We start from the raw sequence: 26,230 nt of genomic DNA, 5'->3' as shown, positions 1-26,230 counted from the left end.
GCATCAAAACATACACACACACACACAGGGCATTTTACCATAGACTCTCACAGATGGTGTCTGATGGAAAAGAACAAGTAAAAGTAAAACACTAATACCATATGTATGGAAATTATGTGAAAAGAGGTCAGCTGAAAGATGTGGATGCAGTAAACTACGTGTACTGAAAAAAATGGTGTATAAACAAACAAAATAACACAAAACCCTATAATAATAAAAATCATCATCATCATCAAACGTAAATAGCGCTTTATTAGGACACTCAAAGACGCTTGCGTGAACTCTTGCATTCACACACTGCTATAATATATGTAAGGGAAAATGAAAGAATTTGAACAAATACTGTAATAAAAAATATAAGAGCAAAATAATTAATGGCTCATAACTGGCAAAAACTGAAATTTAATTCACCAAAAATCACAAAAAGTCTGTGGTAAAGTAATCAATGATAATCAAAGTAATGTAAAAATGTATGTATTTGAATGTATCCTTAAAAAAATGAATGAAAACTGAAGAAGAAACACAAGAAGTTAATCAGTGTTAGTAATCAAACCTATTTGTGAATGTACCACAAAATGAATTAGAGATTAGTATTGTAAAAACTTTATTCCAAAATTAACTTAAATCAACAAATGATATTTGTAAAAATTGTAAAATTATTTTTTAACCATCTATAAATTGGAAGAGAAAAATAAATGAATTTGGATTAATTTAACAGTTAGTGGATTTAATCGTTTTTAACTGTTATGAAACTAGTCATAGAACTGTAGAAACCCACAGCATGACAACATCAAAGTCAACCAAGTCGGCACGTTGTGTTTAGACATGAATAATATCCACGCACACACACACATACACTCAAACAGAACCTGTGTAACTTGAAACAGAGAACCGAGGGAGAGGAGATACCCCCCCTTACCTTTCTGGATTGCTACTTTTTATTATAATGTTAGAAACAGCAGAAGTCAGACAGAAGGAAATGGGGTATGTGCGTAAAAACAGAATTTCATTGTCATTTTGAAATGCTGATGTCAAAATCTTATATAATGGGTAAATAAGTATTTGGGCAGCTGGGCAGCAGTAGCTCAACAGGTTGAGCAGGTTGTCCAGTAATCGGAAGGTTGTCCAGCAATCGGAAGGTTGTCCAGTAATCGTAAGGTTGCAGGTTCGATCCTGGCTCCGGACAGAGAATTCTGCTGTTGTGTCCTTGGGCAAGACAATTAACCCACCTTGACTGCTGGGGGTGGTCAGAGGGACCGGTGGTGCCTGTGCCCGGCAGCCTCGCCTCTGTCAGTGCGCCCCAGGGCAGCTGTGGCTACATTGTAGCTCATCACCATCAGTGTGTGAATGTGTGTGTGAATGGGTGAATGATACACTGATACACTTACTCTGAGAGGCGCTATACAAGTGCGGGGTCAATAAGTATTTGATTCACTATTTCATTTCGTTTTAGTGATTTTTCATGGATACGCCCAGGTTCCGCTGATGCTTCAGATATGCCACTTTTCATGGATTTACTTGGGAGTGCACACACACACACACACACACACACACACACACACACACACACACACACACACACACACACACACACACACACACACACACACAAGCAAATGTCATACTAATACAAGTCACTTTAGTTTGAAATGAATGTTAAATTTGAAATCAGCTTTGGTCTTTAGTTTGTTCTCAGTGTACTTGGGATAATGGATGGTGGACCTTGGACATTTTGAAACTCTGGATACCGCCTTGTCCTCAGTCCCACAGGTACATCTTCCAGTGAGAAAGCAGAGTCTGGGGACTTTGAGTTGGGCTCTCCAGTCTCTGGGTCTGAGGTCACTGAGGTGGTCAAAAAGCTCCTCAGTGGCAAGGCTCCAGGGGTGGATGAGATACTCCCAGAGTACCATTGTGTTTAGGGTGGTTGTGGAGTGTGCATGGGAATTCTCCCAACCAATCTACATGTATTTTGGACAGAAATTGTCCAAAGTTTAGAATCTAGAGTAAACCCTCAGGTGTCATTAGTGACATTTTTGTCCATTTGGGCAGCTTTTTGCTTTTCTTTTGGATGCCATTTTAGCATTGTTTGTGGATATGGTACAACATTTTGTCCCAATATCTCTCTCAGGACAAATTTTAAAATTCAATTAGGAATTTTGAAAATAGACAAAGGGAAGACTATTAAAATAACACTACCCTCTTGTGACCTTACAGGACAAAAATGTGGCTCTAAAAATTATTACATCCATAAATACTTAGAGGACAACAACCTACTATCTCAGTACCAATCGGGGTTCAGAAAAAAACTTCTCGACAACTACTGCACTGGTTAATTTTTCTAATGACATCTATTCTGGTTTTGACAATAATTTATTTGGTGGTGCAATTTTTCTCGATTTAACAAAAGCCTTTGACCTTGTCAATCACTATCTACTTTTAGATAAATTATATGCCTTTGGTCTGTCAAGGCCGTCTCTACTGTGGTTTAGTTATTTTCTTCATCATCGTTCTCAATTTGTTTCCATTAATGGTTCTGACTCCAACACGCGAGGAGTCATCAGAGGTGTTCCCCAAGGCTCTTCACTTGGGCCGTTATTATTTTCAATTTTTATTCATGATTAACCACGGTGCTGCAGATCCTGTTCTGTTCAGTTATATGCAGATGACACGGTCTTATACTGTTCTAAGTCGAGTAAATCTGAATTACAAGAAGCTCTTCAGCCTAATTTTAACGAAGTGCAGCTCTGGCTAGCGCAGAACAAACTTCTTTTAAATAAATCTAAGACTTACACCATGCTGTTTCATAGATGTAGTGCTCTATCTGATAGTGACTGGACTCTTAATCTTTATTTTTTTGGATTCCTCGCCGGTTCTTCCTTCTGTTAAAATGAAATATTTAGGAGTTTGGCTGGAGCCAGAGCTGTCTTTTAAATTTCACATTCACACGACATGTCTTAAGGTCACACGGTGTTTACGTATCCTTTACAACTCAATAAACTGCTTTGAACCTATTGTACGAAAGCGCATTGTCACTCAGCTTCTGTTGCCAATTATTGATTATTCTGATATTTTGTACCAAAACTCAACAGTTTCTAGCCTGCGGTCTCTTGATGTCGTCTACAACAGTTTGTGTCGTTTCATTTTGCGGTGTTCTTTTAACACTCATCATTGTTATATGTATGAACTTCTTGGTTGGCTGCCTTTAAAAGCAAGACGACAATTTCATTGGTTGATATTTATGTTTAAGCGCATTTATTTTGATTTTCCACTTTATCTAAAAACTCTTTTGATTCCCATTTATTCCTTGTATTCCACCCGCTTAACTACTCTTCCATCATTTGTTGTTCCTCGTTTTAAAAAGGAGGTGGGTAGACTCGCCTTTTGTGTTAAAGCTCCTCAGGACTGGAATAAATTACCCACTGAATTAAGATCCATCTTAACAATTCGTCAATTTTCCCGCACTGTTTATGCTTATGTAAAGCCAAGCTGTAGTTGCTTTGTTTAATCTTTATTATAATGTTTTTGTGCATTCACTGGCTAACTTGCTAACTTTGTATTCAGTTGGGATATTACTTCACTTTAGGTTTATTTACGATGTAATTTCTTGCCCTTATTTCTCTTTGAGTGCCTCACAGCAGTTTTATTTAATGTAATTTTGTATGTAGGTATGTATGTACGTATGTACACGTGTGGGTATCTATGTATCTATGCTTATGTGTTTATATTTACGTGTGTATATATATATTTATACATATCGTTAATTTTACTATTATTATTTATTTACGTTCCTTCTTTTCTTTTCTTTTTTTTAAAGTCTGTTATAACTTTCTAACTCTGCCACCTTATTTGTTATTGGTTGTGTTGTAGGAGGACCTGCTCGAAAACGAGCTGTTACATCTCAAGCAGTTTATCCTCCTGAAAACCATAAGTTAAATAAATAAATAATAATAAATATAATCATGCTGCCACAGGTAGATCACTCTTGGCTTATCTGAACCTTTTTCTGATTCTTCTCTTGGCTGGTGGTGTTGACCCAAATCCTGAACCTCAACATGCAACTGAATTAGCCTCACTACTCCTAGCTTTTCCCGGGCTTCCTTTGTTAGCCGGGCCTCCACCTCCTCTGCTGCCTGTGGCAGCATGTTTCAGTTCCCCGAATGGAGGAACCAATAAGTGTTGGCTCCATTTTGTTGGGTGGAGGGTTATATTTTCACTTTTTCTTGGAAATGTAAAGGTCAGCAGAAGATAAAAAGTCATTCACATAGCAAAGCATGATGTTGATAGCATAATCCAAAGTCTTTTTTGCTCCTTAGATGACTCTTTTCCATTCGACAATACCATCCTATCTCCTTTATCACAGGTTAAAACTCTGGGTGTCATTTTGGATACAAATTTGTCTTTCTCTGCTCACGTCAATAATGTGGTTCATTTAGCCTACTTTCAATTGTGCATTATCATTCAGCTACTACCATCTCTTACTCAGAACGATGCCAACATTTTAGTTAATGCATTAGTCCAGGGATTCCCAAAGTGTGGTGCGCGCGAGCTGCCGCTAGGGGGTGCGCGAGGTGAAAAGTGTAATGGCTTCGGAGCTCAAAGTCTGTCAAAAGTCACCATTAGCGTAGCCAGAAACTCATTTGTGGGTGGGCCTAAGAAAATGTGTGACAAAGCAGTAGTAGTCCTACACAAAAGAATTTCAAAGGGGCTTGTCACTTTGTGTTTTTATTACAGAACATATCTTTGGAACTTCTAGAAGGTTCTGGTGGGTGGACCTGAGGGCTCGGGTTGGAGCATAAGGCTTTAACAGTTCAGTAATATAGGGAGAAGCTTGACCATGTAGAGGATTGAAAGTTATAATCAGGATTCTAATTAATTAATTTATTTTACTGATAAAGCCCCTTCCCACCCCTAACCAAGGGGGCCCAAGGTGCTGAACATAGTGCAGAGAAGCAGCACAATAAAACAGCTCTATAAATAAATACAGAGATAAAAACATTTAAAAATGAAAAATTGAGATAAAAACAATGTAAGAATATTGATCAAAAACATTAAAATGTGAAAAGAAACAACTAAGAAACAGATCTAAAATGCAGCTTAAGCCTTGCTTTAAAAGTGGGCAGCAATGCAGACGGCTTGATTTCTTGTGGGAGTTGGTTCCAAAGCTGAGGACCCAGAACTGCAAAGGCACGATCACCCCTAGACTTACGCTTTGACCGCAGTACCTCTAAAAGCTCAATGTTAAAATGAACTCTAAAGTTAATGGGTAATCAGTGCAGAGACATTAGAATAGGAGTGGTGTGGGCTCTTCTGTTTGCTCCAGTTAGGAGCCTCGCTGCAGAGTTCTGGACCAACTGAAGGCGGTCAAGGGCTTTTGTGTTAAAACTGAATCTGGACCTGATCTGATTAAGATTTATTGCTTTGAGTCATTAGCTGTTGCTTTTTAAGTGAACTGTGACCTGGAGACACTTAAAGCACATGTGTGACAAGCTGTTCTACTCTCAGACTAACCATCAACCAAAGTGTAATGACTGAAGAACCCCAGAACAACAACACCGTACTTCAGCCAGAAGTGGCCAGATGTCACAGATACTCCAGAACAGCCAGTGAGATTCTGTCTGACAGGTAAGACCCACCAGTGCTTAGTGAGCTGCTACCACTTTGTGACGGCAACAATTACATTACAAATTACATTTGTGTCTAACATAAGAGGATAGGAAGGAGGTTTAAAACAGGAAGTTCTGGTCTGATAAAGAAGAAATGTTGTTGTTTGCTCTCTGTGTGTGTGTGTGTGTGTGTGTGTGTGGTGGTGGTGGTGGTGGGGGGGGGGGTTCACAAATATACATATATGTATATGTATACTGTATATAAACTCACATTTGTAACTTTGTCTCTTTCAGGCAGTTTTGTATTGAGGAACTGGAGCAAAGTAGAGAGTTCTTTAGGAACCAGAACCGTCTGCTAAAGCTGCTGCTGTCCATGTACACCCTGCTGTCGGCCCATTCAGAGCTCCTTTGTTATTTCATCATAGTGTTAAACAATGTGGTCAGTGCCTCTGTCATATCACTTATCCTACCAATGCTGGTGTTCCTCTGGGCTATGTTGTCTGTTCCAAGACCAACCAAGAGGTTCTGGATGACTGCTATAGTCTACACAGAGGTATGAAAAGGAAAACAGACACACTCAAACATTTTCTTTAGCTACATGCAGCAAAAAAACTTAACTGTCCAAAACGAACAGACAGATTTAGACAGGTTTGTGAACAATAATTTAGAGCAACGAGTTTTTTGTTTATATAGAACACATTTTAGATATTTCAGTTTAGCTCATGATAAAAGGTAGCAAAAACAAAATGGTTGCAGTATGCAATAACAACAAAGTCAGGTCACCATTAGTCTGTGATTTTGTAGCCTTCTGTAGGTGTAGGCCGGGACGATTTTCACTCTGGTTCTTGTTTTTCTTCTGCTTTTTATTGATGTTATGGTGAGTGAATTCTGCCACGACTAAGCCTAACCAGGCGGTGACGTAAGGTGATGTTGCCGTGTGAATGTCTGCACTGTCAACGAGATTTTACATAGAACTGGATTACAACCTGCGGCGATGTAGCAGTGCTACTTGTTCCCATTCATTCCATTTTTTTATACTTGGCAAAAGCAAACGTACTGCTGCCGTATCAGGAGAATTTCTGCACTTGTTACAAAATGCTTTTTTTTCTCACTTATCTAACTCTAAGGAATGCAGTAATACATATTTTCCCTTTTGGGTGGAGTATTTCTTTAACGTAAGTTATTTTTATAGACTGCGTCTGCGAGAAAGACACAATTTATAAAAATGATCTATTTTGCTTTCTTAGGCCTGTATGGTGATAAAGACCGTAATGCTGTGCTATATTCAACCACTTTGTCACTTTATTACAGAAACAGAAATATAATCTTTTGACACTTTGATAAAGTAACAAAAATGAGTAAATTGTTTTATTTATTTTCCCAGTCAGTTCACATTGTTAAGGATTAATATGCTTTCAGTTTTCCTGCTGGTGTAGCTACCATATACTACATTGGGACATGTAGGAGTTGGTAAATTGAAATACTTCCAAGTGTTTACAATACAGTACCAGGATTAAGCAAAGTAACGGAATATGTATGTTACAATTTACATTTTAAAGTAGGTATTCAGTTTTCTGTACCTTAATACATTTACAAAGTATTCTCCCCAACACAGGCTACTGGCACAGTAAACATATTTTCCTTGTAAAGCAAGTAAAGGCCTCCTACTAGTGTTCCTACCTGAACCACAAAATTGTTGAGTGCAGTTCTGGGTCAGTGGAGGGCTTCAAAGTGCTATCCATAGTGACGTTACTCAAGATTATGGCTGAAGATACACTGAAACCAGTTTGAAAGCAAGAGCTTAAAATTATACAAACTCCTTAGCTTAGCTTTAAAATTTACCAGTAATATTCTTACTGCCAAATGTTTCACCAGATCTTCATACCATACCATAACAAATTCATTTAGCGCTTTTAAAACAACACATGGCCGGCCAAAGCACTGTAAATATTACTGAATTAAAAGCTAGCAAATAAGAGTTTTCAACCTGAATCAACTTCATCACAACTGAAAGACTGCATAGTGCCTAATGTCAGGAAAAAGATCATTCCAAATAATTCGATTAATAAAGTATTTTTGAACTGAATTGTATTTGCGGCACAAATTCTTGGTCTCTAAGTTTCATCGACTTTTGGGGCTGAGAGCAACAGCTGGTCAACTGACCTGAGTGAACGAGGGGGGCCATAAGGTCGCAGTAGTACAGACAGGTATTCAGGTGCCATAACAGGTAATGATCTAAAAGTGAGTTACAGGATTTTAAAACTGATTCTACAACCAGCTGGAAGCCTTTGTAAAACCGGGACCTGAGTGCATCGGGTGTGTATGGGTAGCATGAGTGGGTGAGTGATGTACGTTCTTGTAAGTCTTTAGGTTGTATGTATTATGTGTGAGCATGAGCGATTGAGTGTGTGCAGGGGGGCTGCCAGAGATTTTGGGCCCCATGAAAAAATATCAAGTTGGCCCCCTGGGGGCTCGTCCATAGCTGGAGCTGGGGTTCCACCCTCCCAGATTCGAAGGGAGAAAAAAATATGATATATATACTTTGTATTAGTGTTTCAGTTTTGCTTCATTATGTAGGTCTACATGCATTCTTACTTATTTACACATCATTTTCACCAGCTGTCTCTCGTTAAACAGTGAATTTCCTTCAACAGAATTAGCAATATCACTGCTGGAAAAAGTAGGAAATGCATATGCTGAAAGGTGTTAATCTCCTTTTCCTTATTACCCCCTTAAAATATGTTTATTTCTAAAATTTTATCTGATGATAAAATTCAAAATTGGATATCTAATTAAATTTCCATGTTGTGTCAAAGATTTACATAGCAACATTTTCAGCTGTCTTTCCTCTTGAAATCAAGTATTTCTGTATGACTGACAAAAATGAAGGATTCACTGCTCACAAGGTGATTTCTGTGTTTTTGAACCCAGTCATTAAAATTAATGCACAACAGGGAAAATGCAGCACAGACTCCTGCAGAATATCAGCTGTAGTTCTCCATCATCAATACTAGATTTCATATTTTATTGTGTTCAATGTTATATTAAGTTTATTTATTACAATTATTAATAGCTTTGTTTCATTTTTGCTCTCTGATGAATTATTTGGAAATTACTGATTTTTGGTTTGTGTTCTAAAAGCTACATAAACAAATTACGTCTTGTAAAACCTCTCATAATTCAGTCAGATTCACAACATTTCATTTCAAGGTATTTAGTAGATGAAGAGGATTTTTTTTTCTCTTATGTTGCCTTCAAAAAGGTGCTTCACAGTAATAATCTCACAGTAATTTATGTTACATTAACAGACTGAATAACAATGCTTCAACCTGCCCAGCATCCAAAATAATCTATACATTTTTACTGATTGATATATATATATATAATTATCATTATGTGGAAAAACAATGTGTTTATCACCAAAAATAGCCTTTTTATATTCCTTTGTAATAGTACTGATAGAGAAGAGAGCCTTAAGTGATTCCCACAGACCCCCTTAAATGAGGCAGCTAGCTAACATGCTACATTGCTCACCTTCTTGAGGTTCATTGGGTTGTGAGGGGATACCTGCTGACATGTCACCAGCTGCTGATTCTGGTAGGGACAAGGACAACAACCCATTTACCATAATTAGATGAAACATAGTTCCTCTCACTGTGGATATCAGAGCTAGCAAACAGGTTGAATTTAACCACTCACTAACCACCAAATGGTTCCCGAGCGCGGCTGTGTCTGCAGCTCACCGCTCCCCCAGGGGATGGGCCAAATGCGGAGAACAAATTTCGCACACACATTGGTGTGTGTGACAACTAATGGGACTTTAACTTTAACTAAACCCGCCTTTCTTTGAGAAAAACTGTGACATAATGACGCCCTCTCTTCTGCCTGTCCTCTTTCTCCTTTCTTTCTTTCCTTTTCTGTGACCCAGACTTTGTTTTTGCAGACATATTTTTACTGCAGCCTTGACGCACTCTGCTGTCTGACTGCTAGCCTCGCCTGCTACGCTCCCCTCGGCCAGGTGGACTGTACCATTTTATGCTGTTGGGGGGGGGGAGGGGGGATTAATTAGTCAAAATAAAGTAGGGACCTCTGAATAAATATACATTTCATAAAGACTAAAAGATTGTTTGTTTAATGTCTTAAATGAGAAAAAATACTGCAAAGTAAAGTACTTGTGATTTTTTTTTTTTTTTTACTTTGAAACTTTTTTGGGCCCCTGACAGTTGTGGGCCCTTAAGCCGGGCGTACACTGTGCAACTTTTTCACTTTTTGAGCCAATTTTCCACTCGTGCGAGAATCCACGAGATCGGGGCGAGTTTTGCACCGAGCGTGGTGTAGTGTTACGAGAGGCGATTAACACCACGTGACCAGCTACCGATCAGCAATCGTGAGCTCGCACGGACTTCTGGAGTGTTTAATATTTTGCTCGTCCCTTGTGAGGGTATCGCACTGTTGAAGCGGCGCTGCGAGCAGCTGCGACCCAAAAAGTATCAGAACCGCTCACGGCGCAATCCTGCATGAACACCGCTCGCCCGCTATTTGCCTAATAACACACGTTGTTTGTTTTTGTTTCTACACGGTTTTTTACTTGCAAAGATTGTCAAGAAAGCGTGTTTGTCGTGTTCATGTCAAATTAAACTGAGCACAAAACACAGATTTACTTTCTTTATTTCGTTTTCCTCATCCAACCCCCATAAATCCCTGTGTGTCCTCCTGCAGCACTCCTGAAGGACAACAGGCAAAACAAGACAAAACAGTCTGACGTGTTGAGTAAAAACTGCTATTTTTAGCATATTTTTAGGTCCGACGTGTTGCTACCAGACGTACAGTGTGAGCAGTCAGGTCGCATGCGAGAACTGGGTCGTACAGTGTGAGCACATGACTCGTGAGATCTGCCCTGCGAGGAAGTCGTACAGTTTGAGCTGAAGCTGAGTGCTACGAGTGAAAAAGTCGCACAGTGTCCGCCCGGCTTTAGAATCTTCCTAATCTTTCACCGCTTTACGGCGCCCCTGAGTGTGTGACTGTGTTTGTGTGTGACTGTATATGTCAGGTGGGATCTTGGGAGCTACAGTATCTTCGCCTACCCCCTCTTTGCCACTTCTTCTGCCGGTGGGTGGTACATCGGTTTTGCCAGCATATCCGCAGCTCCCATGTTGGGGGCGGGGCGTTTTTGGGATCTGTCGGGTCGCTTCAGGTGGCTGCCTGGTAGGGTCTGGATCCCTGGGCTCTGTCAGGTCCCCGGTGGGGTTGGTCGCGCGTTCCACAGCTTGGGGCAGCATGCCAGAAAGCTTTGTATTGTGCATCAGGAGCAGTTAATCATGACATTTTTGTGAAACGTAAAGACCGTTTTGGGATTTAGGGCTTAAAGACATCAGAAAGGTATGCAGGAGCCTGATCATGAGGGATTTTGTTAACAAAAACCTTAGTTTTGAAATACATCCGATAAAAGAGGATAGGTGTGATGTGTGTGCATCTGTCAGAATTTGTCAAGAAGCGTGCTGCAGCATTCTGAACTTTCTGAAGACGATCCAGTAGACTTATTTACTCCTAAAAGGACAGAATTTACATAGTTTGGTCTTGAAGTAATAATAGCATGAATGGCTTATTTTAAGTGTGGTCTTGAAGTGGGACAGCAGGCAAATCAAGCAAGATATTGTTACGGGTCCTAGGGGAAATATAATTGCCTCAGTTTTATCGTCATTTAAGTGTAAGAAATTTGCTGAAACCTTGATTCGGAAAAGGGTAGAATACCTTCTCCGGGTCAGGGATGAGGTCCTGCCCCAAGTGGAGGAGTTTAAGTATCTCTGGGTCTTGTTCACTAGTGAGGGAAAACTGGAGCGTGAGATCGATAGGCGGATTAGTGCTGCATCTGCAGTGATGCGGGCGTTGTACCGGTCTGTTGTGGTGAAGAGAGAGCCGAGTCAGAAGGCGAAGCTCTCGATTTACCGGTCGATCTACGTTCCTACCCTCACCTATGGTCATGAGCTTTGGGTCGTGACCGAAAGAACGAGGTTGCGGATACAAGCGGCCAAAATGAGTTTTCTCTGAAGAGTGGCTGGGCTCTCCCTTAGAGATAGGGTGAGAAGCTCGGTCATTCGGGAGGGGCTTGGAGTAGGCCCGCTGCTTCTCCACATTGAGAGGAGCCAGTTGAGTTGGCTCGGGCATCTGGTCAGGATGCCTCCCGGACGCTTCCCTGGTGAGGTTTTGCGGGCACATCCAACCGGGAGGAGACCTAAAGGTAGACCCAGGACACGGTGGAGGGACTATGTCTCTCACCTGGCCAGGGAACACTTTGGGATTCCCCCGGAGGAGCTGGCCCAAGTGGCTGGGGAGAGGGAAGTCTGGGCCTCTCGCCTTAAGCTACTGCCCCCGCAACCTGACTCCGGATAAGCGGATGAAAATGGATGGATGGAAATTTGCTGAAAACTAGATTATGATCTCTGAGAGGCAGTCCAATAGAATCTGAAGGATATCGAGTGATGTAACAGCAAAATAAATTTGGAAGCCATTGGCATAGATGTGATAGCTCACCTGAAAGTGGACAAATATCAAAGTCAGTGGGAGAATGTGTATAGTGAAGAGTACTGGTCCTAAGACTAAGCCCTGAGGGACACTCCAGGGCAGAGCCAGCGATGGGCTTGAGCAGTTCTCCATGCATACTTTAAAGCTCCGGTCCCTGAAATATGATCTAAACCAGTCAAGTGCAATCCCAATTATCCCCACCCATCACTCCAGCCTTTCCACAAAAATGCTATGGTCAACTGTATTGAATGTGGCTGACAGAACTAAAAGGAGAATTACAGGGTGGCTGGCGTCCGTCGCCACCAAGATATCATTAAGGACCTGGATATGTGCAGATTCAACACTGTGTTTGGACCTAAAGTCTGATTGGAAGGGATCTTGGAGGTCATTTTCCTCAAGGTGTTGAAGAAGTTGAGAATAAACCACCTTCTACTGGACTTTATACAAAAATGGAAGCTTAGCGATAGAGCGGTAATTTGCTAAATTCTCAAGGTCAAGACCAGATCTTTTTAACAGTGGATGTATGACAGTATGCTTAAAGGAGGTAGGAACAATCTTAGATGATAAACTGAGGTCAATCATGTCAACAACAAAAGGGGCAACCACAGAAAGAGTGCCAGTTAGCACCCTTGGGGCAAGAGGATCCTGTTAAAAGGGAGTTTTCCTCTCTACTGTCACTGCTTGCTTACTATGAGGATTGCGGTTAAGACTCAGGCCTAGTCCACACGTAGCCGGGGTTTTTTAAAAATGAATATCCGCCCCTCCAAAAACTTGCATCCACACCACCGCGTTTTAAAAACAAACTCTGTCCACACGTACCCGGATAAATACGTTGTTAAGGACATGCCAGACCTGTAGGCGGCAGTACTTCCCCCATTTTTAACCTCGTCCTTCGTCTGTGGTCTTCCGCAAGGAGCAGTAATTCCGCTTGCAAAAACAAACAAGCAAAAAGCGCTTGGACAATTGATGGATCGGGTAGTGAAAGAGCGCAGCTCTGAGGGCTGCCATGATGCCGGCTAGTGTAAACACAGGTCGCACACGTGATGTCAGCATTTTTTTGTCGCGGAAAGTGACGTTGCGGACCTTAAAACTCCGGTTTTGTCTGTCCACACGCAGACACCCAAAACGGAGAAAACGCAGATCTTCACTTTGGCCGGAGTTTTTAAAAAGATTCGTTTTCGTGTGAAAAAACTCAGTTTTCGTGTGGATGACAGGCCAAAACGTAGAAAAATATCTGCGTTTTGGCAGATCCCCGGCTACGTGTGGACAGGGCCTCAGCCTGTTTGCTGGGTTCCTTATATAGAAAACTTTTTACTGATTGGCTTAATGAACTGACCTGTATTGGAATGTTTACTGTGTGAAGAGCCTTGAGACGACTCTTGTTGTGATTTGGTGTTATATAAATAAACTTGAGGGCTGTGCAGTTGTTAGAGCTGTTGCCTTGCAGCAAGAAGGTCCTGGGTTCGCTTCCCAGCCTGGGATCTTTCTGCATGGAGTTTGCATGTTCTCCCTGTGCATGCGTGGGTTCTCTCCGGGTACTCCGGCTTCCTCCCACAGTCCAAAAACGTGACTGTTAGGTTAATTGGTCTGTCTAAATTGTCCTTAGGTGTAAGTGTGTGTGTGTGTGTGCATGATTGTTTGTCCTGTGTGTCTCTGTGTTGCCCTGCGATGGGCTGGCTCTCTGTCCAGGGTGTACCCCGATTGCCCATTGCCCCCAACCCCCCATAATAAATATATTTTAATGTTTTTTAAAGATATTTGTTGTTTTAAAATCTTTATTGATGCATTTGGAACTAAAAGGGGGCAGCAGATTAATTAATTTATATTAGACTTGTGCTGATTGGTGAAATGGCCTGAATGGCCCATGGTGCCCACGAGCACCAGGTTGGTGACCCCTGATCTTAAGGCCCAGGACCTTTGTGCAGGTGTTTTGGATTCATTAGCTGATTAGTGTGACGCTTTATTCTAGAATATTGAACCTTTTCACAATATTCTGGCATAGTACATAATTAGTTCGTCTCATGTACTAGTTTCACATTTTAAGTTGAAATACTGACACAAATGAAGCTTTGCACCAGATTTTAATATTTTGTTTTTCACTTGTAGCTAGGACTTTGAGTCAGAACAACCTCTGACTGATGTGCTCCTGTTCTTCCCCCCAGGTGATGGTGGTTCTGAAGTACATTTTCCAGTTTGGTTTTTTTCCTTGGAACAGTGTTTATGAGACCACTCTAAATAAAGAGAAGCCTTTCTTCCCACCTCGCATCTTTGGACTGGAAAAAGCTGACAACTACCTCAAATATGATCTTCTTCAGCTGTTGGCCCTGTTCTTTCACAGATCTCTTCTCATGGTTGGTGTTGAGTTCTTACAATACCTTCACATTGACTTTAGTCATTGAAACCCATTTAAACTGAACTATAATCCCCAAATCTCGTGCTCTATATTTCCCTCACTTGAGATGCATAAACTTCTCCACTTGGGGCAGGACCTCATTCCTGACCTGGAGATGGTAACCCTACCCTTTTCCGAGTCATGACCACGGTGTTGGGTTTAGAGGAGCTGATTCTCATCCCAGCTGCTTCACACTAGGCTGCGAACTGCTCCAGTGAAAGCTGGAGATCCCACTCTGATGGTCTGACAGGACCACATCTCCTGCAAAATGCAGATACGCTATCCTCAGGCAACCAATACAAATCACTTTAACACCTTGGCTCTACCTAGACATCCTGTCCACAAAGATTATGAACATTGGTGAAAAAGTGCAGCCTTGGCGGAGCCCAACTCTCACCTGGAATTAACTCAACTTTCTGCCGGCAATGCGGACCAAGCTCTGACATCTAACAGCCCGTATCATAGGGTCATCCCTAAACGCTGGTGTCCACCAGCATTCCCAGCAGACCCTCACAATATATTTGGGCCTGCCAAGTCTGACCAGCATCCTCCTCCATCATCGAAGCCAACGCACCACCAGGTAGTGGTCACTTGAAAGCTCCGCCCCACTCTTCACCTGAGTGTCCAAGACATGTGATCAGATGAGACAACTACATAGTCAATTATCGAGCTGCAGCCTAAGGTGTACTGATGCAAAGAGCACATATGGACACCTTTATGTCGGAACATTGTGTTCAATATGGACAATCCGAGGTGAGCACAGAAGTCCGATAATGAAACACCACCCTCAGATCAGGGGGGCGTTACTGTCATTGCCCACGTGAGCATTAAAGTCCCCCAGCAGAACGAGGGAGTCACCATAACGACTCTTCATCAATCCCTCCAAGGACTCCAAAAAGGGTGGGTAATCTGACCTACAGTTTGGTGCATCAGCACAAACCACAGTCAGCAATAGGATGTGCTCCAAGAATGAGGTCAGCTGACCACCTGAATATACTGAATGACCAGGTTATTCCCTCTTCCCTGGTGGCATGGGCATATTCCAAGATGACGACGCCAGGATTCATCAGGCTCATATAGTGAAAGAGTGGTTCAGGGAGCATGAGACATCATGTTCACACATGGATCGGCCACCACAGAGTCCAGACCTCAACCCCATTGAGAATCTTTGAGATGTGCTGGAGAAGGCTTTGTGCAGTGGTCAGATTCTACCATCACCAACACAAGATTTTGGTGAAACATTAATGCAACACTGGATGCAAATAAATCTTGTGAAGTTGCAGAAGTTTATTGAAACAACGCCACAGCGAATGTGTGCTGTAATCAAAGCTAAAAGTGGTTCTGGGAAATATTAGAGTGACCTTTTTTATTTGTGGCAACTTCTTTTTGCCGGGCAGAATATTTGGTTTGAATTAAGGTAATTTCTCTGGTTTAGGTGCTTATTACAGCAAATATGTTAAATTGGGACTCAAAATGGACATTTTGTTATTTTAAAAGCTATACATGAACTTCCTCGTTTTTCTTTGAAGATTGTACGGAAATATTTACTAATCAATGACGTAAATTAGATTACAAACCTTAACTGTTCCTGCATTGTGGAGGGAAATAACTGTTTTAAATAACACACTGAAACAATGCTTAATAATATTTTCTTGTTCATTTCCACTGTATTTAACCAGTAACTGTGTATGTGTGTGTACAGCAATATGGTCTGTGGGACCATAAAGATCAAAACTCATCAAATGAACAAGGAGACAGCACTATAGTAGGAGAGGAAAGTAGCAGGAACACGGGAAAATACGGCGTAAGAGCTATGGCCAGCAGCAAAACTCAGGACAACATTGATCAGAACCGGATTGTGAAGGTGGGAGCAGACTTTTTTTGTGCTTGTCATCAAATTTATCTGAAAAAAATACCTTCATCAGCAATGTTTCATTTGTCAGACTTTTTTTTTCTAAAAATTTATTGTGTAAACAGGGTTCTGTGGACCATTTTGAACCAAGAACAAGCTCAACTGCTCTATCTAATGAACCATTTGAGCCCGATCCAGCAACTACTGGATCACAAGACCAACAGCAAATTCTTTCTGGGGAAACGACTGGAGATTTTGTGACTGAGGAACAGAGAGACCGTGCACCACTGATAAAGGGAGGCTCAGAAACACACAGCAGCATCAGAATACGCAAAAAAACTAAAGAAACAAAAGATCAGCATACCAAAGGTTTGTATCGTAAAGTATTTCCATGGGTATGGTACTAGCAACCTCAGCCTACAGACAGAGAAAAGAATATGTCGCCAAATTGTTCATTCCATGTCTAGAAGACTTGGTCTTGTCCTTAAAAATCACGATGGTCATACAAAATACTAGATGTTGTAGTTTCTGTTGCAGGGTGGATTCATTTTGCTTCAACCAATTTTACTAAAACTGAAGATTTTGTGATCTAAGTTATATTATTAACCTTAATTGTATGTTATGGAGTTACAGGCGTGTTCAATAAAACACAGACTTGTGAACATTTTATAAATTATTCTTTTGTTTGTTGAGCTACTGAATAAATTTGTAACTTTTAAAGGGGGTGTACTCATTTATGCTGAGCACTGTATATCCAGAGATGTTTGGGAGGTAGACATCTGCGTATTGTTTTTTAAGCAGATCTCCTTGATTTTCATGAATTTGTTTCCTTATTTCTCTCCTTCAGAGCCAGAAGCTGAAACAGCTGATCCCAGTCCGGAACCAGTGAAAAAGAAACATAAAGTTGGTAAATCAGAGGCCAGCCTCAGGATTCTGGCTTTGGTACACAAGCTAAATCACATCGTCATGTCAGGGTGAGACAGATGCATTACACAGGTCTCATTATGCACATGTTAGTTTTCATACTGTGGTTTAAACAATAAATATAAAAGCAAGTGATTTTTAAGCACATTGGATTTCTGCTGCATACACAAACTGCTGTACAAACAGCTGCCTTCTCTAATAAAATTATACTTTGCCATCTGCTGTTTTGTTTCCAGCTTTGGGAGCATAAAGAGCCTGGCTCAGGGCTTCTTCAGTAACATCACTCAAGCTGAGTATCAGGCCTCCACAGATGTATATGCACTCATGTTCCTGACAGATGTCATTGACTTTGTCATCATCATCTTTGGCTTCTGGGCTTTTGGGGTGAGATTACATCATGAATAGTGGAGAGAAGACTATTCTTTCTCCCTTCCACCATTCTTTCAGATTCAAGCCTCCTTTATAAAACTACATAAGCTCTGCAAAAAAGTTTACTTTTACGTTCCAGTTTTCTGAACTATAACACGCTGCTTACGCACAGCTGCACACAGTTCCTGCTTTATAAATCACTCTTCCTAGAAAAGTGCTCAGGTGTATCTGGATCTGGAGGTGTATTCCACCTCCTACACACCATAAATGCCATATGCCATAAATGGACAATGCCGACTGCAATATGAATATTATGTCTTCTACATACACTCAATTGCATTCTGCAATTAAAGTAACACTAAAGGGAGGCACTCTCACCAAATAGAATATTTACTAAGAAATCACAATGTAACCATAAAAACACTCCTTGGTAGAGACGACTCTTGTCGTGATTTGGCGCTATATAAATAAACTTGAATTGAATTGAATTCAATTGGAAAAATTAAACAGTTTCCTGCTCCTCTACTCTACTGGTTGAGAGTGGAATAAGCAACCCTGCTGCATCCTTCTGTCGCTAGTGCTAACAATGAGCTATCACCAACATGAGCAAACTAATACTAAAATAAACCACAAAGTAAAAAGATCAACACTGTTGGACAAGAATGTTGTTACAAGTCCAGAAGCAACAAAGCCAGGTCTCCATCAGTCCGTGATTTCATAGCTTGCTTTAGCTTCTTCAAACTAGTGTAGGTTGTGCCGATGTTCACTCTGGTTTTAGCTCTTTGCTTTACCTGCATATTACTTTCTTCCTTTTACTTCTAGGATCTGACATGATGCCAACATTAAAGCAAACTTCTTTATTGTGCTTTTTATTAAAAAACTGAATAAGCTAACTGCTAGCCCTTATATTAGCTGCATAAATGGTAAAATGGTAAATGGCCTGTATTTGATATAGCACCTTCTAGTCCTGGAACCCCTCAAGGCGCTTTACAACACAATCAGTCATTCACACATTCACACACACATTCACACACTGGCGGGAATGAGCTGCGATGTAGCCACAGCTGCCCTGGGGCACACTGACAGAGGCGAGGCTGCCGAGCACTGGCGCCACCAGTCCCTCAGACCACCACCAGCAGGCAAGGGGGGATTAAGTGTCTTGCCCAAGGACACAATGACAGTGACAAACTGAGCGGGGCTCGAACCTGCAACCTTCCGATTACAGGGCGAGCACTTAACTCCTGTGCCACCGTCGCCCCATGCATAAAACATAAACATAGCTAACAGAAGTTAAGCATGATGAGAGTCCCCCACCTCCCCACCCATAAAGACAGTGGGAGGGTTAAGTATTAAAAACTGTTTAGTGTTAGGTTAATGCACCAATAAGTACCATAACTGTATACTTACTTTTAGCAGACGATGCATTTTTGGGTTCTACACATTGTTTTCTGTGCAGAATATTTTGAAATAAATCACTTTTTCACAACTGCGGAGAATAAACTCCCTGCCAGCTACACGGTGAGACTGAGTGTTAGTGTTTACAGTCCATGGAAGAAGGGGTCTGGAGTCTTGTTTTTTTATGTTTATTATAAAAGAAACATACATGGAAAGACAATTAGTTTCTCTCACATGTGCCCCCCCCCCCCCCCCCCCAAAAAAAATAAAAATAAAAAAGGGGTGGGGGTGGGGGAATATTAAATTGGCACCGCTGTCAGTGACTTTCAATAATCCACAAAAGTGCAGACAAGTCCTCCAGAAGCACCCCTTGCTGTGTGGCCTATTTTTTCCAACTTAAGATATGACATAAAAGACTGAAACCAAAAGGAAATGGAAGGAGGCTCAGGAGACTTCCACAGGAGCAAGGCAAGATTTCAAATAGTGAGCTCTGTATCAAACCTTTAACTGATTAAGTGCACATAATGCACTACAACGGACGTTGGACACCACGGCTTCCCATCGTCGAGCTGAAAACGTTACACCTAACTCTTGTTCCCAAGCTCTTCTAACTTTGACTACAGAATGCACATCCAAGTCAATATGCTGTTTATATATCAGGGATATAATCTCTTTTTTATCGGATGTAAGAGCAAACAATTCTTCCCATGGTTGAGTGCTCGGAAGAGAAGGATAGGGAGGAAAGAGCAGAGATGCAATGGCAAACCTGAAAATAATGGAACAGGTGAGAAGCTGGAAGACTTGCTTTACAAGAGATTTCTGAAAAACTCTAAAAAGCACCATTCTTATAAAGGTCCTCAAAGGTGGTAATTCCATGACGTCTCCATTGGGCATATGTACCATCGGTGAGACCAGCAGGAAATAAGTGGTTTAAAGTGATGGGCCTATGTACGGATGGGAAGTATATTTAAAATGATTCTTGTATTGTGACCAAATCTAAAGAACAGCTCATACCATGAGGTTAGTTGTAAAGCAAGGCAGATTGCGTGGAAACTGAGAAGACACTAACGCCTCTAAGGAAGTGGAAATGCTCAACAAGCGCTCTAACATGCACCACAACAGCTCGCAGGAATCTAGCCATAAGTTAATTTACGAAAATGAGCCAACCAATGGGGCTGCGCAGTGACGCAGCGATTAGAGCCTGTTGCCTTGCACCAAGAAGGTCCTGGATTCGCTTCCCGGCCTGGGATCTTTCTGCATGGAGATTGCATGTTCTCCCTCTGCATGCGTGGGTTTTCTCTGGGTACACCGGCTTCCTCCCACCGTCCAAAGACATGACTGTTAGGTTGATTGGTCTGTCTAAATTGTCCTTAGGTGGGAGTGTGTGTGTGCATGGTTGTTTGTCCTGTGTGTCTCTGTGTTGCCCTGCATTGGACTGGCTCTCTGTCCAGGGTGTACCCCGCCTGATTGCCCGTTGACTGCTGGAGATAGGCACCAGCCCCCCCACGACCCTACGTGGACAAAGCGGGTGCAGTAGATGGATGGATGGATGGATGGAGCCGACCAATGAAAAAAAAGTTAGGAAAGGCAAAACAAATGTTCAATTTCTATCTACAAAATAACAATTTCCTCACCCCGGGATGTTTTCCTACCCACAAAAACGACAAGACCAGCTGATTTAATTGTTTGAACAAAGCTTTAGGTAGAAACACTGTAGAGGCACTGAAATGAAAACAGCAATTAGGGCAGAACAATCAACTTGACCATATTGATTCTGCCAAATAAAGACTTCCATCTTTGGAAGTCAAATTTGAGCTGGGTGATCAGAGGTGAGAAGTTGGAAGTATTTCAGGAGGAAAAATTATGAGTTATGGGCTCGACATACCGGAGGCGACAAACGACTGCAATCTGCAAAACCTTTCGCTATTGCTTTGTGTAATGTAGAGAAGGCCTGCTTCATCAGTGTGCTACCGTCATGTCACACCGGAAGGAAGCAATAATGAAATATCTCCTGTGTAACGATTTGTAAGTGGTTACTTTTAATAAGTTGTCAATAGAATATAAAGGTATTCAATTAAATGTAATATTCCATAAAAATATGGATTATCATTATTATTGAGCTTTTAATATTCAATTGATGATGAAACTAGGGTCTTTGGATAAGCCCGGGAACCAACACTTTATAATAATTTTACACAGGGACAAAAATATAGTTTATTAAAATCTATTTATTACCATATTAAAGAGGATGAAAGGCAAATGATTATGAATGGTGATTCAAAGTGATATTAACTAAGACAATAAATGAACTTGGATGAAACATGACCTTGTATGTTTTAAGAGCTTCAGTAAGAGACTCAGAAAGGCGTGATGTCTGGGTTTATTAAATAAATTAGGCTGTTTGATGTAATTTAACAAGTTATCAAATTAATATCAACCACTCTGATGCCATTGGATAGCCTATGCACCATGGATAGTGAACGTTCTTGGAGATACGGCCTGCAAGCGCAGAGTGGACTTCTGATACATCTGATGATCATACGCCCTCTCAGAATAAGCACGACTGGTCGGAGAGATTCTTCCCAGGTGGCTTCTGGTGGACTGTTTCACATCTGATGAGTGGGTGGTGGATTGAGCAAATAATAATTGATTGATTCAAAAGAAATGGTTCTTTAAGCCGTTAAAATAATTCCACTGAAAATCTGGTTTGATTCCCCATAGGATGGTCATTTAACATGAACCGAGCTTTGGCTGAACTCAGAGCTCTGGTGGAATGGGGGAAAATAGGCAGTGAGTTCATTTTTAAGAAATGAAACTTTTGACCAAACAGATCTGAGAAATTTGAAAAGACGTTTATCAAGAGTCCTCAAACGCTTAGGTAAGAGCAGACATTTCCAGGTCTGCTAAAGGCAGTCAGTGCTTGTTGGGCACCCCCTTTCTAAGATGCTTAGAAAGCTCATTTCATTCAATATATGGAGTAAATCTGTTATTATATTATCAGTGATGGGCGTAACGCCGTTTAAATATAACGGCGTTACTAACGACGTTGTTTTTTAGGTAACGGAATAATCTAATTAATTACTTTTCCCACTGTTGCAACGCCGTTATCGTTACTGGGGACGGAAGGTTGTGTGTTACTATGTGCTTGTCGAACGTTGAGCAACAGTGTGAGGCTTTCTGACCGCCACACTTCAGCTGCAGCCAGGGAGAGAGAGGTGTCGGTAACGCACTTACAAACACGATGATGATTGGCCGGGTGGGCGGAGACCCTCAGTGTTCTCAGTGATGGGAAAAGCACCATCCATGTAGAGATTTCTCAGACTGGGACGTTACTTGAGGTGAATCCTAAGCTGGACAATGTTCTAGCAGTGATACCGGTATTAGTGCACAAAATGGATGTCATCTCGGAGAGAGTCACCGGATGGTATGGACAGATTTAAAAACCCAAAATTGGCTTCACTGAAGGACTGGAAGTGATCAGTTTAAAGACTGAAGGCAGAGAGGAAAATTATCTCAGCCTGACCCAAACAAATTCTTGTTATCTCAATCTGACGCCCTGGTAGCCTTGAGCTACAAGCAACTAAAACCCCCCACGAAGGAATGCAGACAGATGCTGCGAAAACCTGACCTACCCCCCCCCCCCCCCCCCCGCCGCCTTTGGATTGGTGGACTTCAGCCAGGCAAGGTCATCAACTGTAGGAGTCAATTTATTTACTCTTTGCTTCTCCCAAGATCTCCTTCCCACCTGTGACTGTTTAGATGAGCACCGTAGATGGCTACTCTCGCTGGGGGAAACAGGACCCCCCCCCCCCCCCCCCGCCCGCCCGCCTTCCTATTGGAGTCTCATGTTATGTTGTGTTGTCTGAAGTCTGTTGCATATCTGTTGAGGTGTTTTTTTGCAGAGCAAAGCTGCCCTCCCAGTAGAGAGTAACTCTGAAGTGCCTTTTTTTCCCTCCACCTGAACCAATCCTCATGTAACCCTCTTATCTCTATTAAGGTAGCGCGACTCGGGTTGCGAATGACCACAGTCACCATTTCTTGTCATGTGTCTTGCCCATGTATGTCTGATCTCTGAATTGTGTGTACTGAAACTCTATTTTCCCTCTGGGATTAATTAAGGATTGATTGATTGATTGATTGATTGATTGATTGATTGATTGATTGATTGATTGATTGATTGATTGATTAAAATGAGGCAGGGACTTCAAGGCCACAGATAGGGGTTTCAGTGATGATAGCGAAAAGTAAAGGGGATAATGGACAAACTTCATATGTGCCGTGTGACCATGTGAAATAATTGGATAAAACACCATTTATGCCAATACTTGCCTGGGATGATTCATCCATCCATCCATTGTCTGAACCCGCTTGTCCATGTAGGGTCGCGGGGGGACTGGTGCCTATCTCCAGTGGTCAATGGGCAATCAGGCGGGGTACACCCTGGACAGAGTGCCAGTCCATCACAGGGCAACACAGAGACACACAGGACAAACAATCATGCACACACACTCACACCTAGGGACAATTTAGACGGACCAATCAACCTAACAGTCATGTTTTTGGATTGTGGGAGGAAACCAGAGTACCCGGAGAGAACCCACACATGCACAGGGAGAACATGCAAACTCCGTGCAGAAAGGTCCCAGGCTGGGAAGCCAACCCAGGACCTTCATGATGTAAGCCAACAGCTCTAACCACTGCGCAGCCGGGGTGATTCATATGACAATCAAATCCATTAAATAAAAATTTCCCCAACAAAATTTTCGCTAAACCGGTAAGAGGACACAGCTGGAAAATGTTCGAGGGAAACCACTGTAGGGGTGTGTACAAAATGTTTGAACTGATCATGCATTTTTCAAAGCTGTATTTTTAATCTTTAAATATTGCTGTTTAATTATGTAAAGCACTTTGTGCTGATTATGGCTTGAAAATTGCTCTACAAGTAAAATTTGATTTAATTTATAAATGAAGGCCCCGGTCTGGATGACGGCAGCCCCCTGGGGTCTAGTGTTCTGACTGATACTGGGTGACTGGGTCAACAGTGTTACATGTTTGAAGTTAGATCAGATGACTCCTTGAATCTTTCATCCTGACCTCAAATTTTAAAAAATGTAATTATTTGAAGTGAAAATCATTGCTGTTGTTTTTGTTTGATCTTCTCAGAAACACAGCGCAGCGGCGGATATAGCCTCCACCCTGTCAGAGGACCAGGTACCAGAGGCCTTCCTGGTGATGCTGCTGATTCAGTTCAGTACTATGATCATAGACAGAGCCCTGTACCTGCGTAAGGCTGTCTTGGGAAAACTCATTTTTCAGGTTTGATGTTTCACCACTTGTTCATCACATTGCTACAGCAGCCTGTCAGACAGTCTGGAACTAAAGGAGTAGCTCCTTTGTTTGGATGCCAGTTTCATACAGATGTTATAAACATTAAGGATGAACCTGAGCTAAAAAGCTTTTTGGTCATTTAGTGTGAAGAAAGATTGTTTTTCTAATCTGACACAGTGGGACTAATCATGAACTGATCATTCCTGATGTGACGTTGATGAAGCAATCGAATTGTATGATCGGGTTTAAAAGTGAACGATGGGAGCTGAGTCTTGCCTTGTCCTGCGTGCTCTTATAAACACCGGAGGAACACGTTGAAACTCCCCAATCCCCCCACCTCCTGGAGTCTCTCTGCCACCTTCCCTAAGGTGGGGTTATGCTAGGTCAGCGGCTAACAAGAACTATATTTTGAATAATATATATATATATATATATATATATATATATATATATATTACCACTAATGGCCTGGAAGTCCTCTGAAAGAACGGACTCATGGATTTTACTGAGTGAGTCCTCTGTATTTAATGAACTGGTGCCAACTGACTGTGTTTTTATCAATGTGCCGAGAGCTACCAGGCGTGGTGGTGGATTGGCAGTTATCTGCAAAGCTAACCTCAGGTTTGAACTTAGTCACCTAACCTGATTTGAAAAGGTAAGAAGCCAGGAAACAGTTTTTCTGTAGGACTGACCCCGGGTTTCCACGGGAGCCGTCAGCAGCACGTTACTGCAGCAGCACGTCTTGCTCGCGTAAGCTGCTGCTTGGTCCTTCCCACGAGACGTGAAGCAGCAGGGGAGCAGCTGTCACCGACAGAGCACGAAGTCACACGAGTGACTTCGTCAGTAAACACAACAACAAGCAGGAGAAAATTACAACATGGTTTGTGTTTTATGTTCTGTCTGTTTTATAATCGCCAATACGGACCTGAAAAACAAAGGAGACCGCTAGCTAGGTGATAACTTCTCACGGGGCCGCACAGTTAGTAACGTTTTTTAAAAGTAAAGCAACCGGAAGGCAGCACGTTCTTTATCCTGAAAATCTCTGTAGCTTCGCTCCGTTTCCACGTCCGATTTCCTGTCTTTCCTTCCCCAAAAATGTCGAACTTGACCCGTTTCAGAGGCGTCGCGCGTAGAAAATAGAACTGGCGCGTAAAGGCCGCGACATGCTGCTCCTGAGACGCGGCCGACTCGCGCTGCTGACGGCTGCTGACTCCTCCGGTGGAAAAGGTTCTGTTGACCACAGCGGTTCCTATCAGCAGCTATGACGTGCTGCTGACGGCTCCTGTGGAAAGCCGGGGTGAGAGGTGATGCAGGACGATCAGAGACAGACAGGAAAATAGTCAAATAAAAAACAAGAAAACTAAACAAAGTACTTGAAAAGGCAAAAGAAGGTAGATTTATCCCACTCCACGTTTTACCTTTATAAAGCAATTATTTATAAGCATGTAATATTTAAATGTTTGATACAATTCAGATCACCTTCTAAACCCAGTCCCACGCCCAGGGCTGTATCAAGGCAATTTTTGGGCCAAGGCAATAGGTAAAACTATCTTCTAAACAAAAGCTTTGAGTAGTTACAGCCTTAGTTGTGAGATGAGCCAGCGCTCTAGCTGACGAGAGGTGGTGAGGAGAGGCTTCTCCTTGCTTTAACTAAAACGAACCCAGCACAGAGATTTGAAACTTTAGAAAGTATGTAACTAATATGAAGTGTTATGATTTGATTAGGCGGGTTGAGCTCACCATATTATGTAGCGGTTTGGATTTGCTACATTTATTAAATGATCAATATATGAAGAATATTCAATTAATCAATGGAGGATTCAATACAGTATTGGAGTACTAAAA

At 41.8% G+C, this 26,230-nt stretch overlaps 1 protein-coding gene across 3 annotated transcripts in view; it reads left to right on the top strand.

The window, feature by feature from the left end:
* Positions 1–26,230, top strand: part of piezo1 (piezo type mechanosensitive ion channel component 1 (Er blood group)) — a 155,164-nt gene that overhangs the window by 105,367 nt on the left and 23,567 nt on the right. For all 3 annotated transcript variants that reach the window (XR_011515768.1, XM_070542767.1, XM_015945535.3), the window contains exons 36-43: positions 5,503–5,622; positions 5,898–6,156; positions 14,288–14,476; positions 16,220–16,381; positions 16,495–16,738; positions 17,217–17,343; positions 17,530–17,677; positions 24,221–24,373. Coding sequence is in view for 2 of the 3 variants with exons in the window: in XM_070542767.1 (XP_070398868.1) it covers positions 5,503–5,622; positions 5,898–6,156; positions 14,288–14,476; positions 16,220–16,381; positions 16,495–16,738; positions 17,217–17,343; positions 17,530–17,677; positions 24,221–24,373 (1,402 nt within the window). In the remaining variant the exon portion in view is untranslated. The remainder of the gene's footprint in view (positions 1–5,502; positions 5,623–5,897; positions 6,157–14,287; positions 14,477–16,219; positions 16,382–16,494; positions 16,739–17,216; positions 17,344–17,529; positions 17,678–24,220; positions 24,374–26,230) is intronic.

The sequence above is a fragment of the Nothobranchius furzeri genome, chromosome 12 (genome assembly GCF_043380555.1).
Source record: "Nothobranchius furzeri strain GRZ-AD chromosome 12, NfurGRZ-RIMD1, whole genome shotgun sequence".
NCBI classification, from domain to species: Eukaryota; Metazoa; Chordata; class Actinopteri; order Cyprinodontiformes; family Nothobranchiidae; genus Nothobranchius; species Nothobranchius furzeri.
The sequence above is the reverse complement of the archived record's forward strand: the minus strand, read 5'-3'. Positions and strand labels throughout refer to the sequence as shown.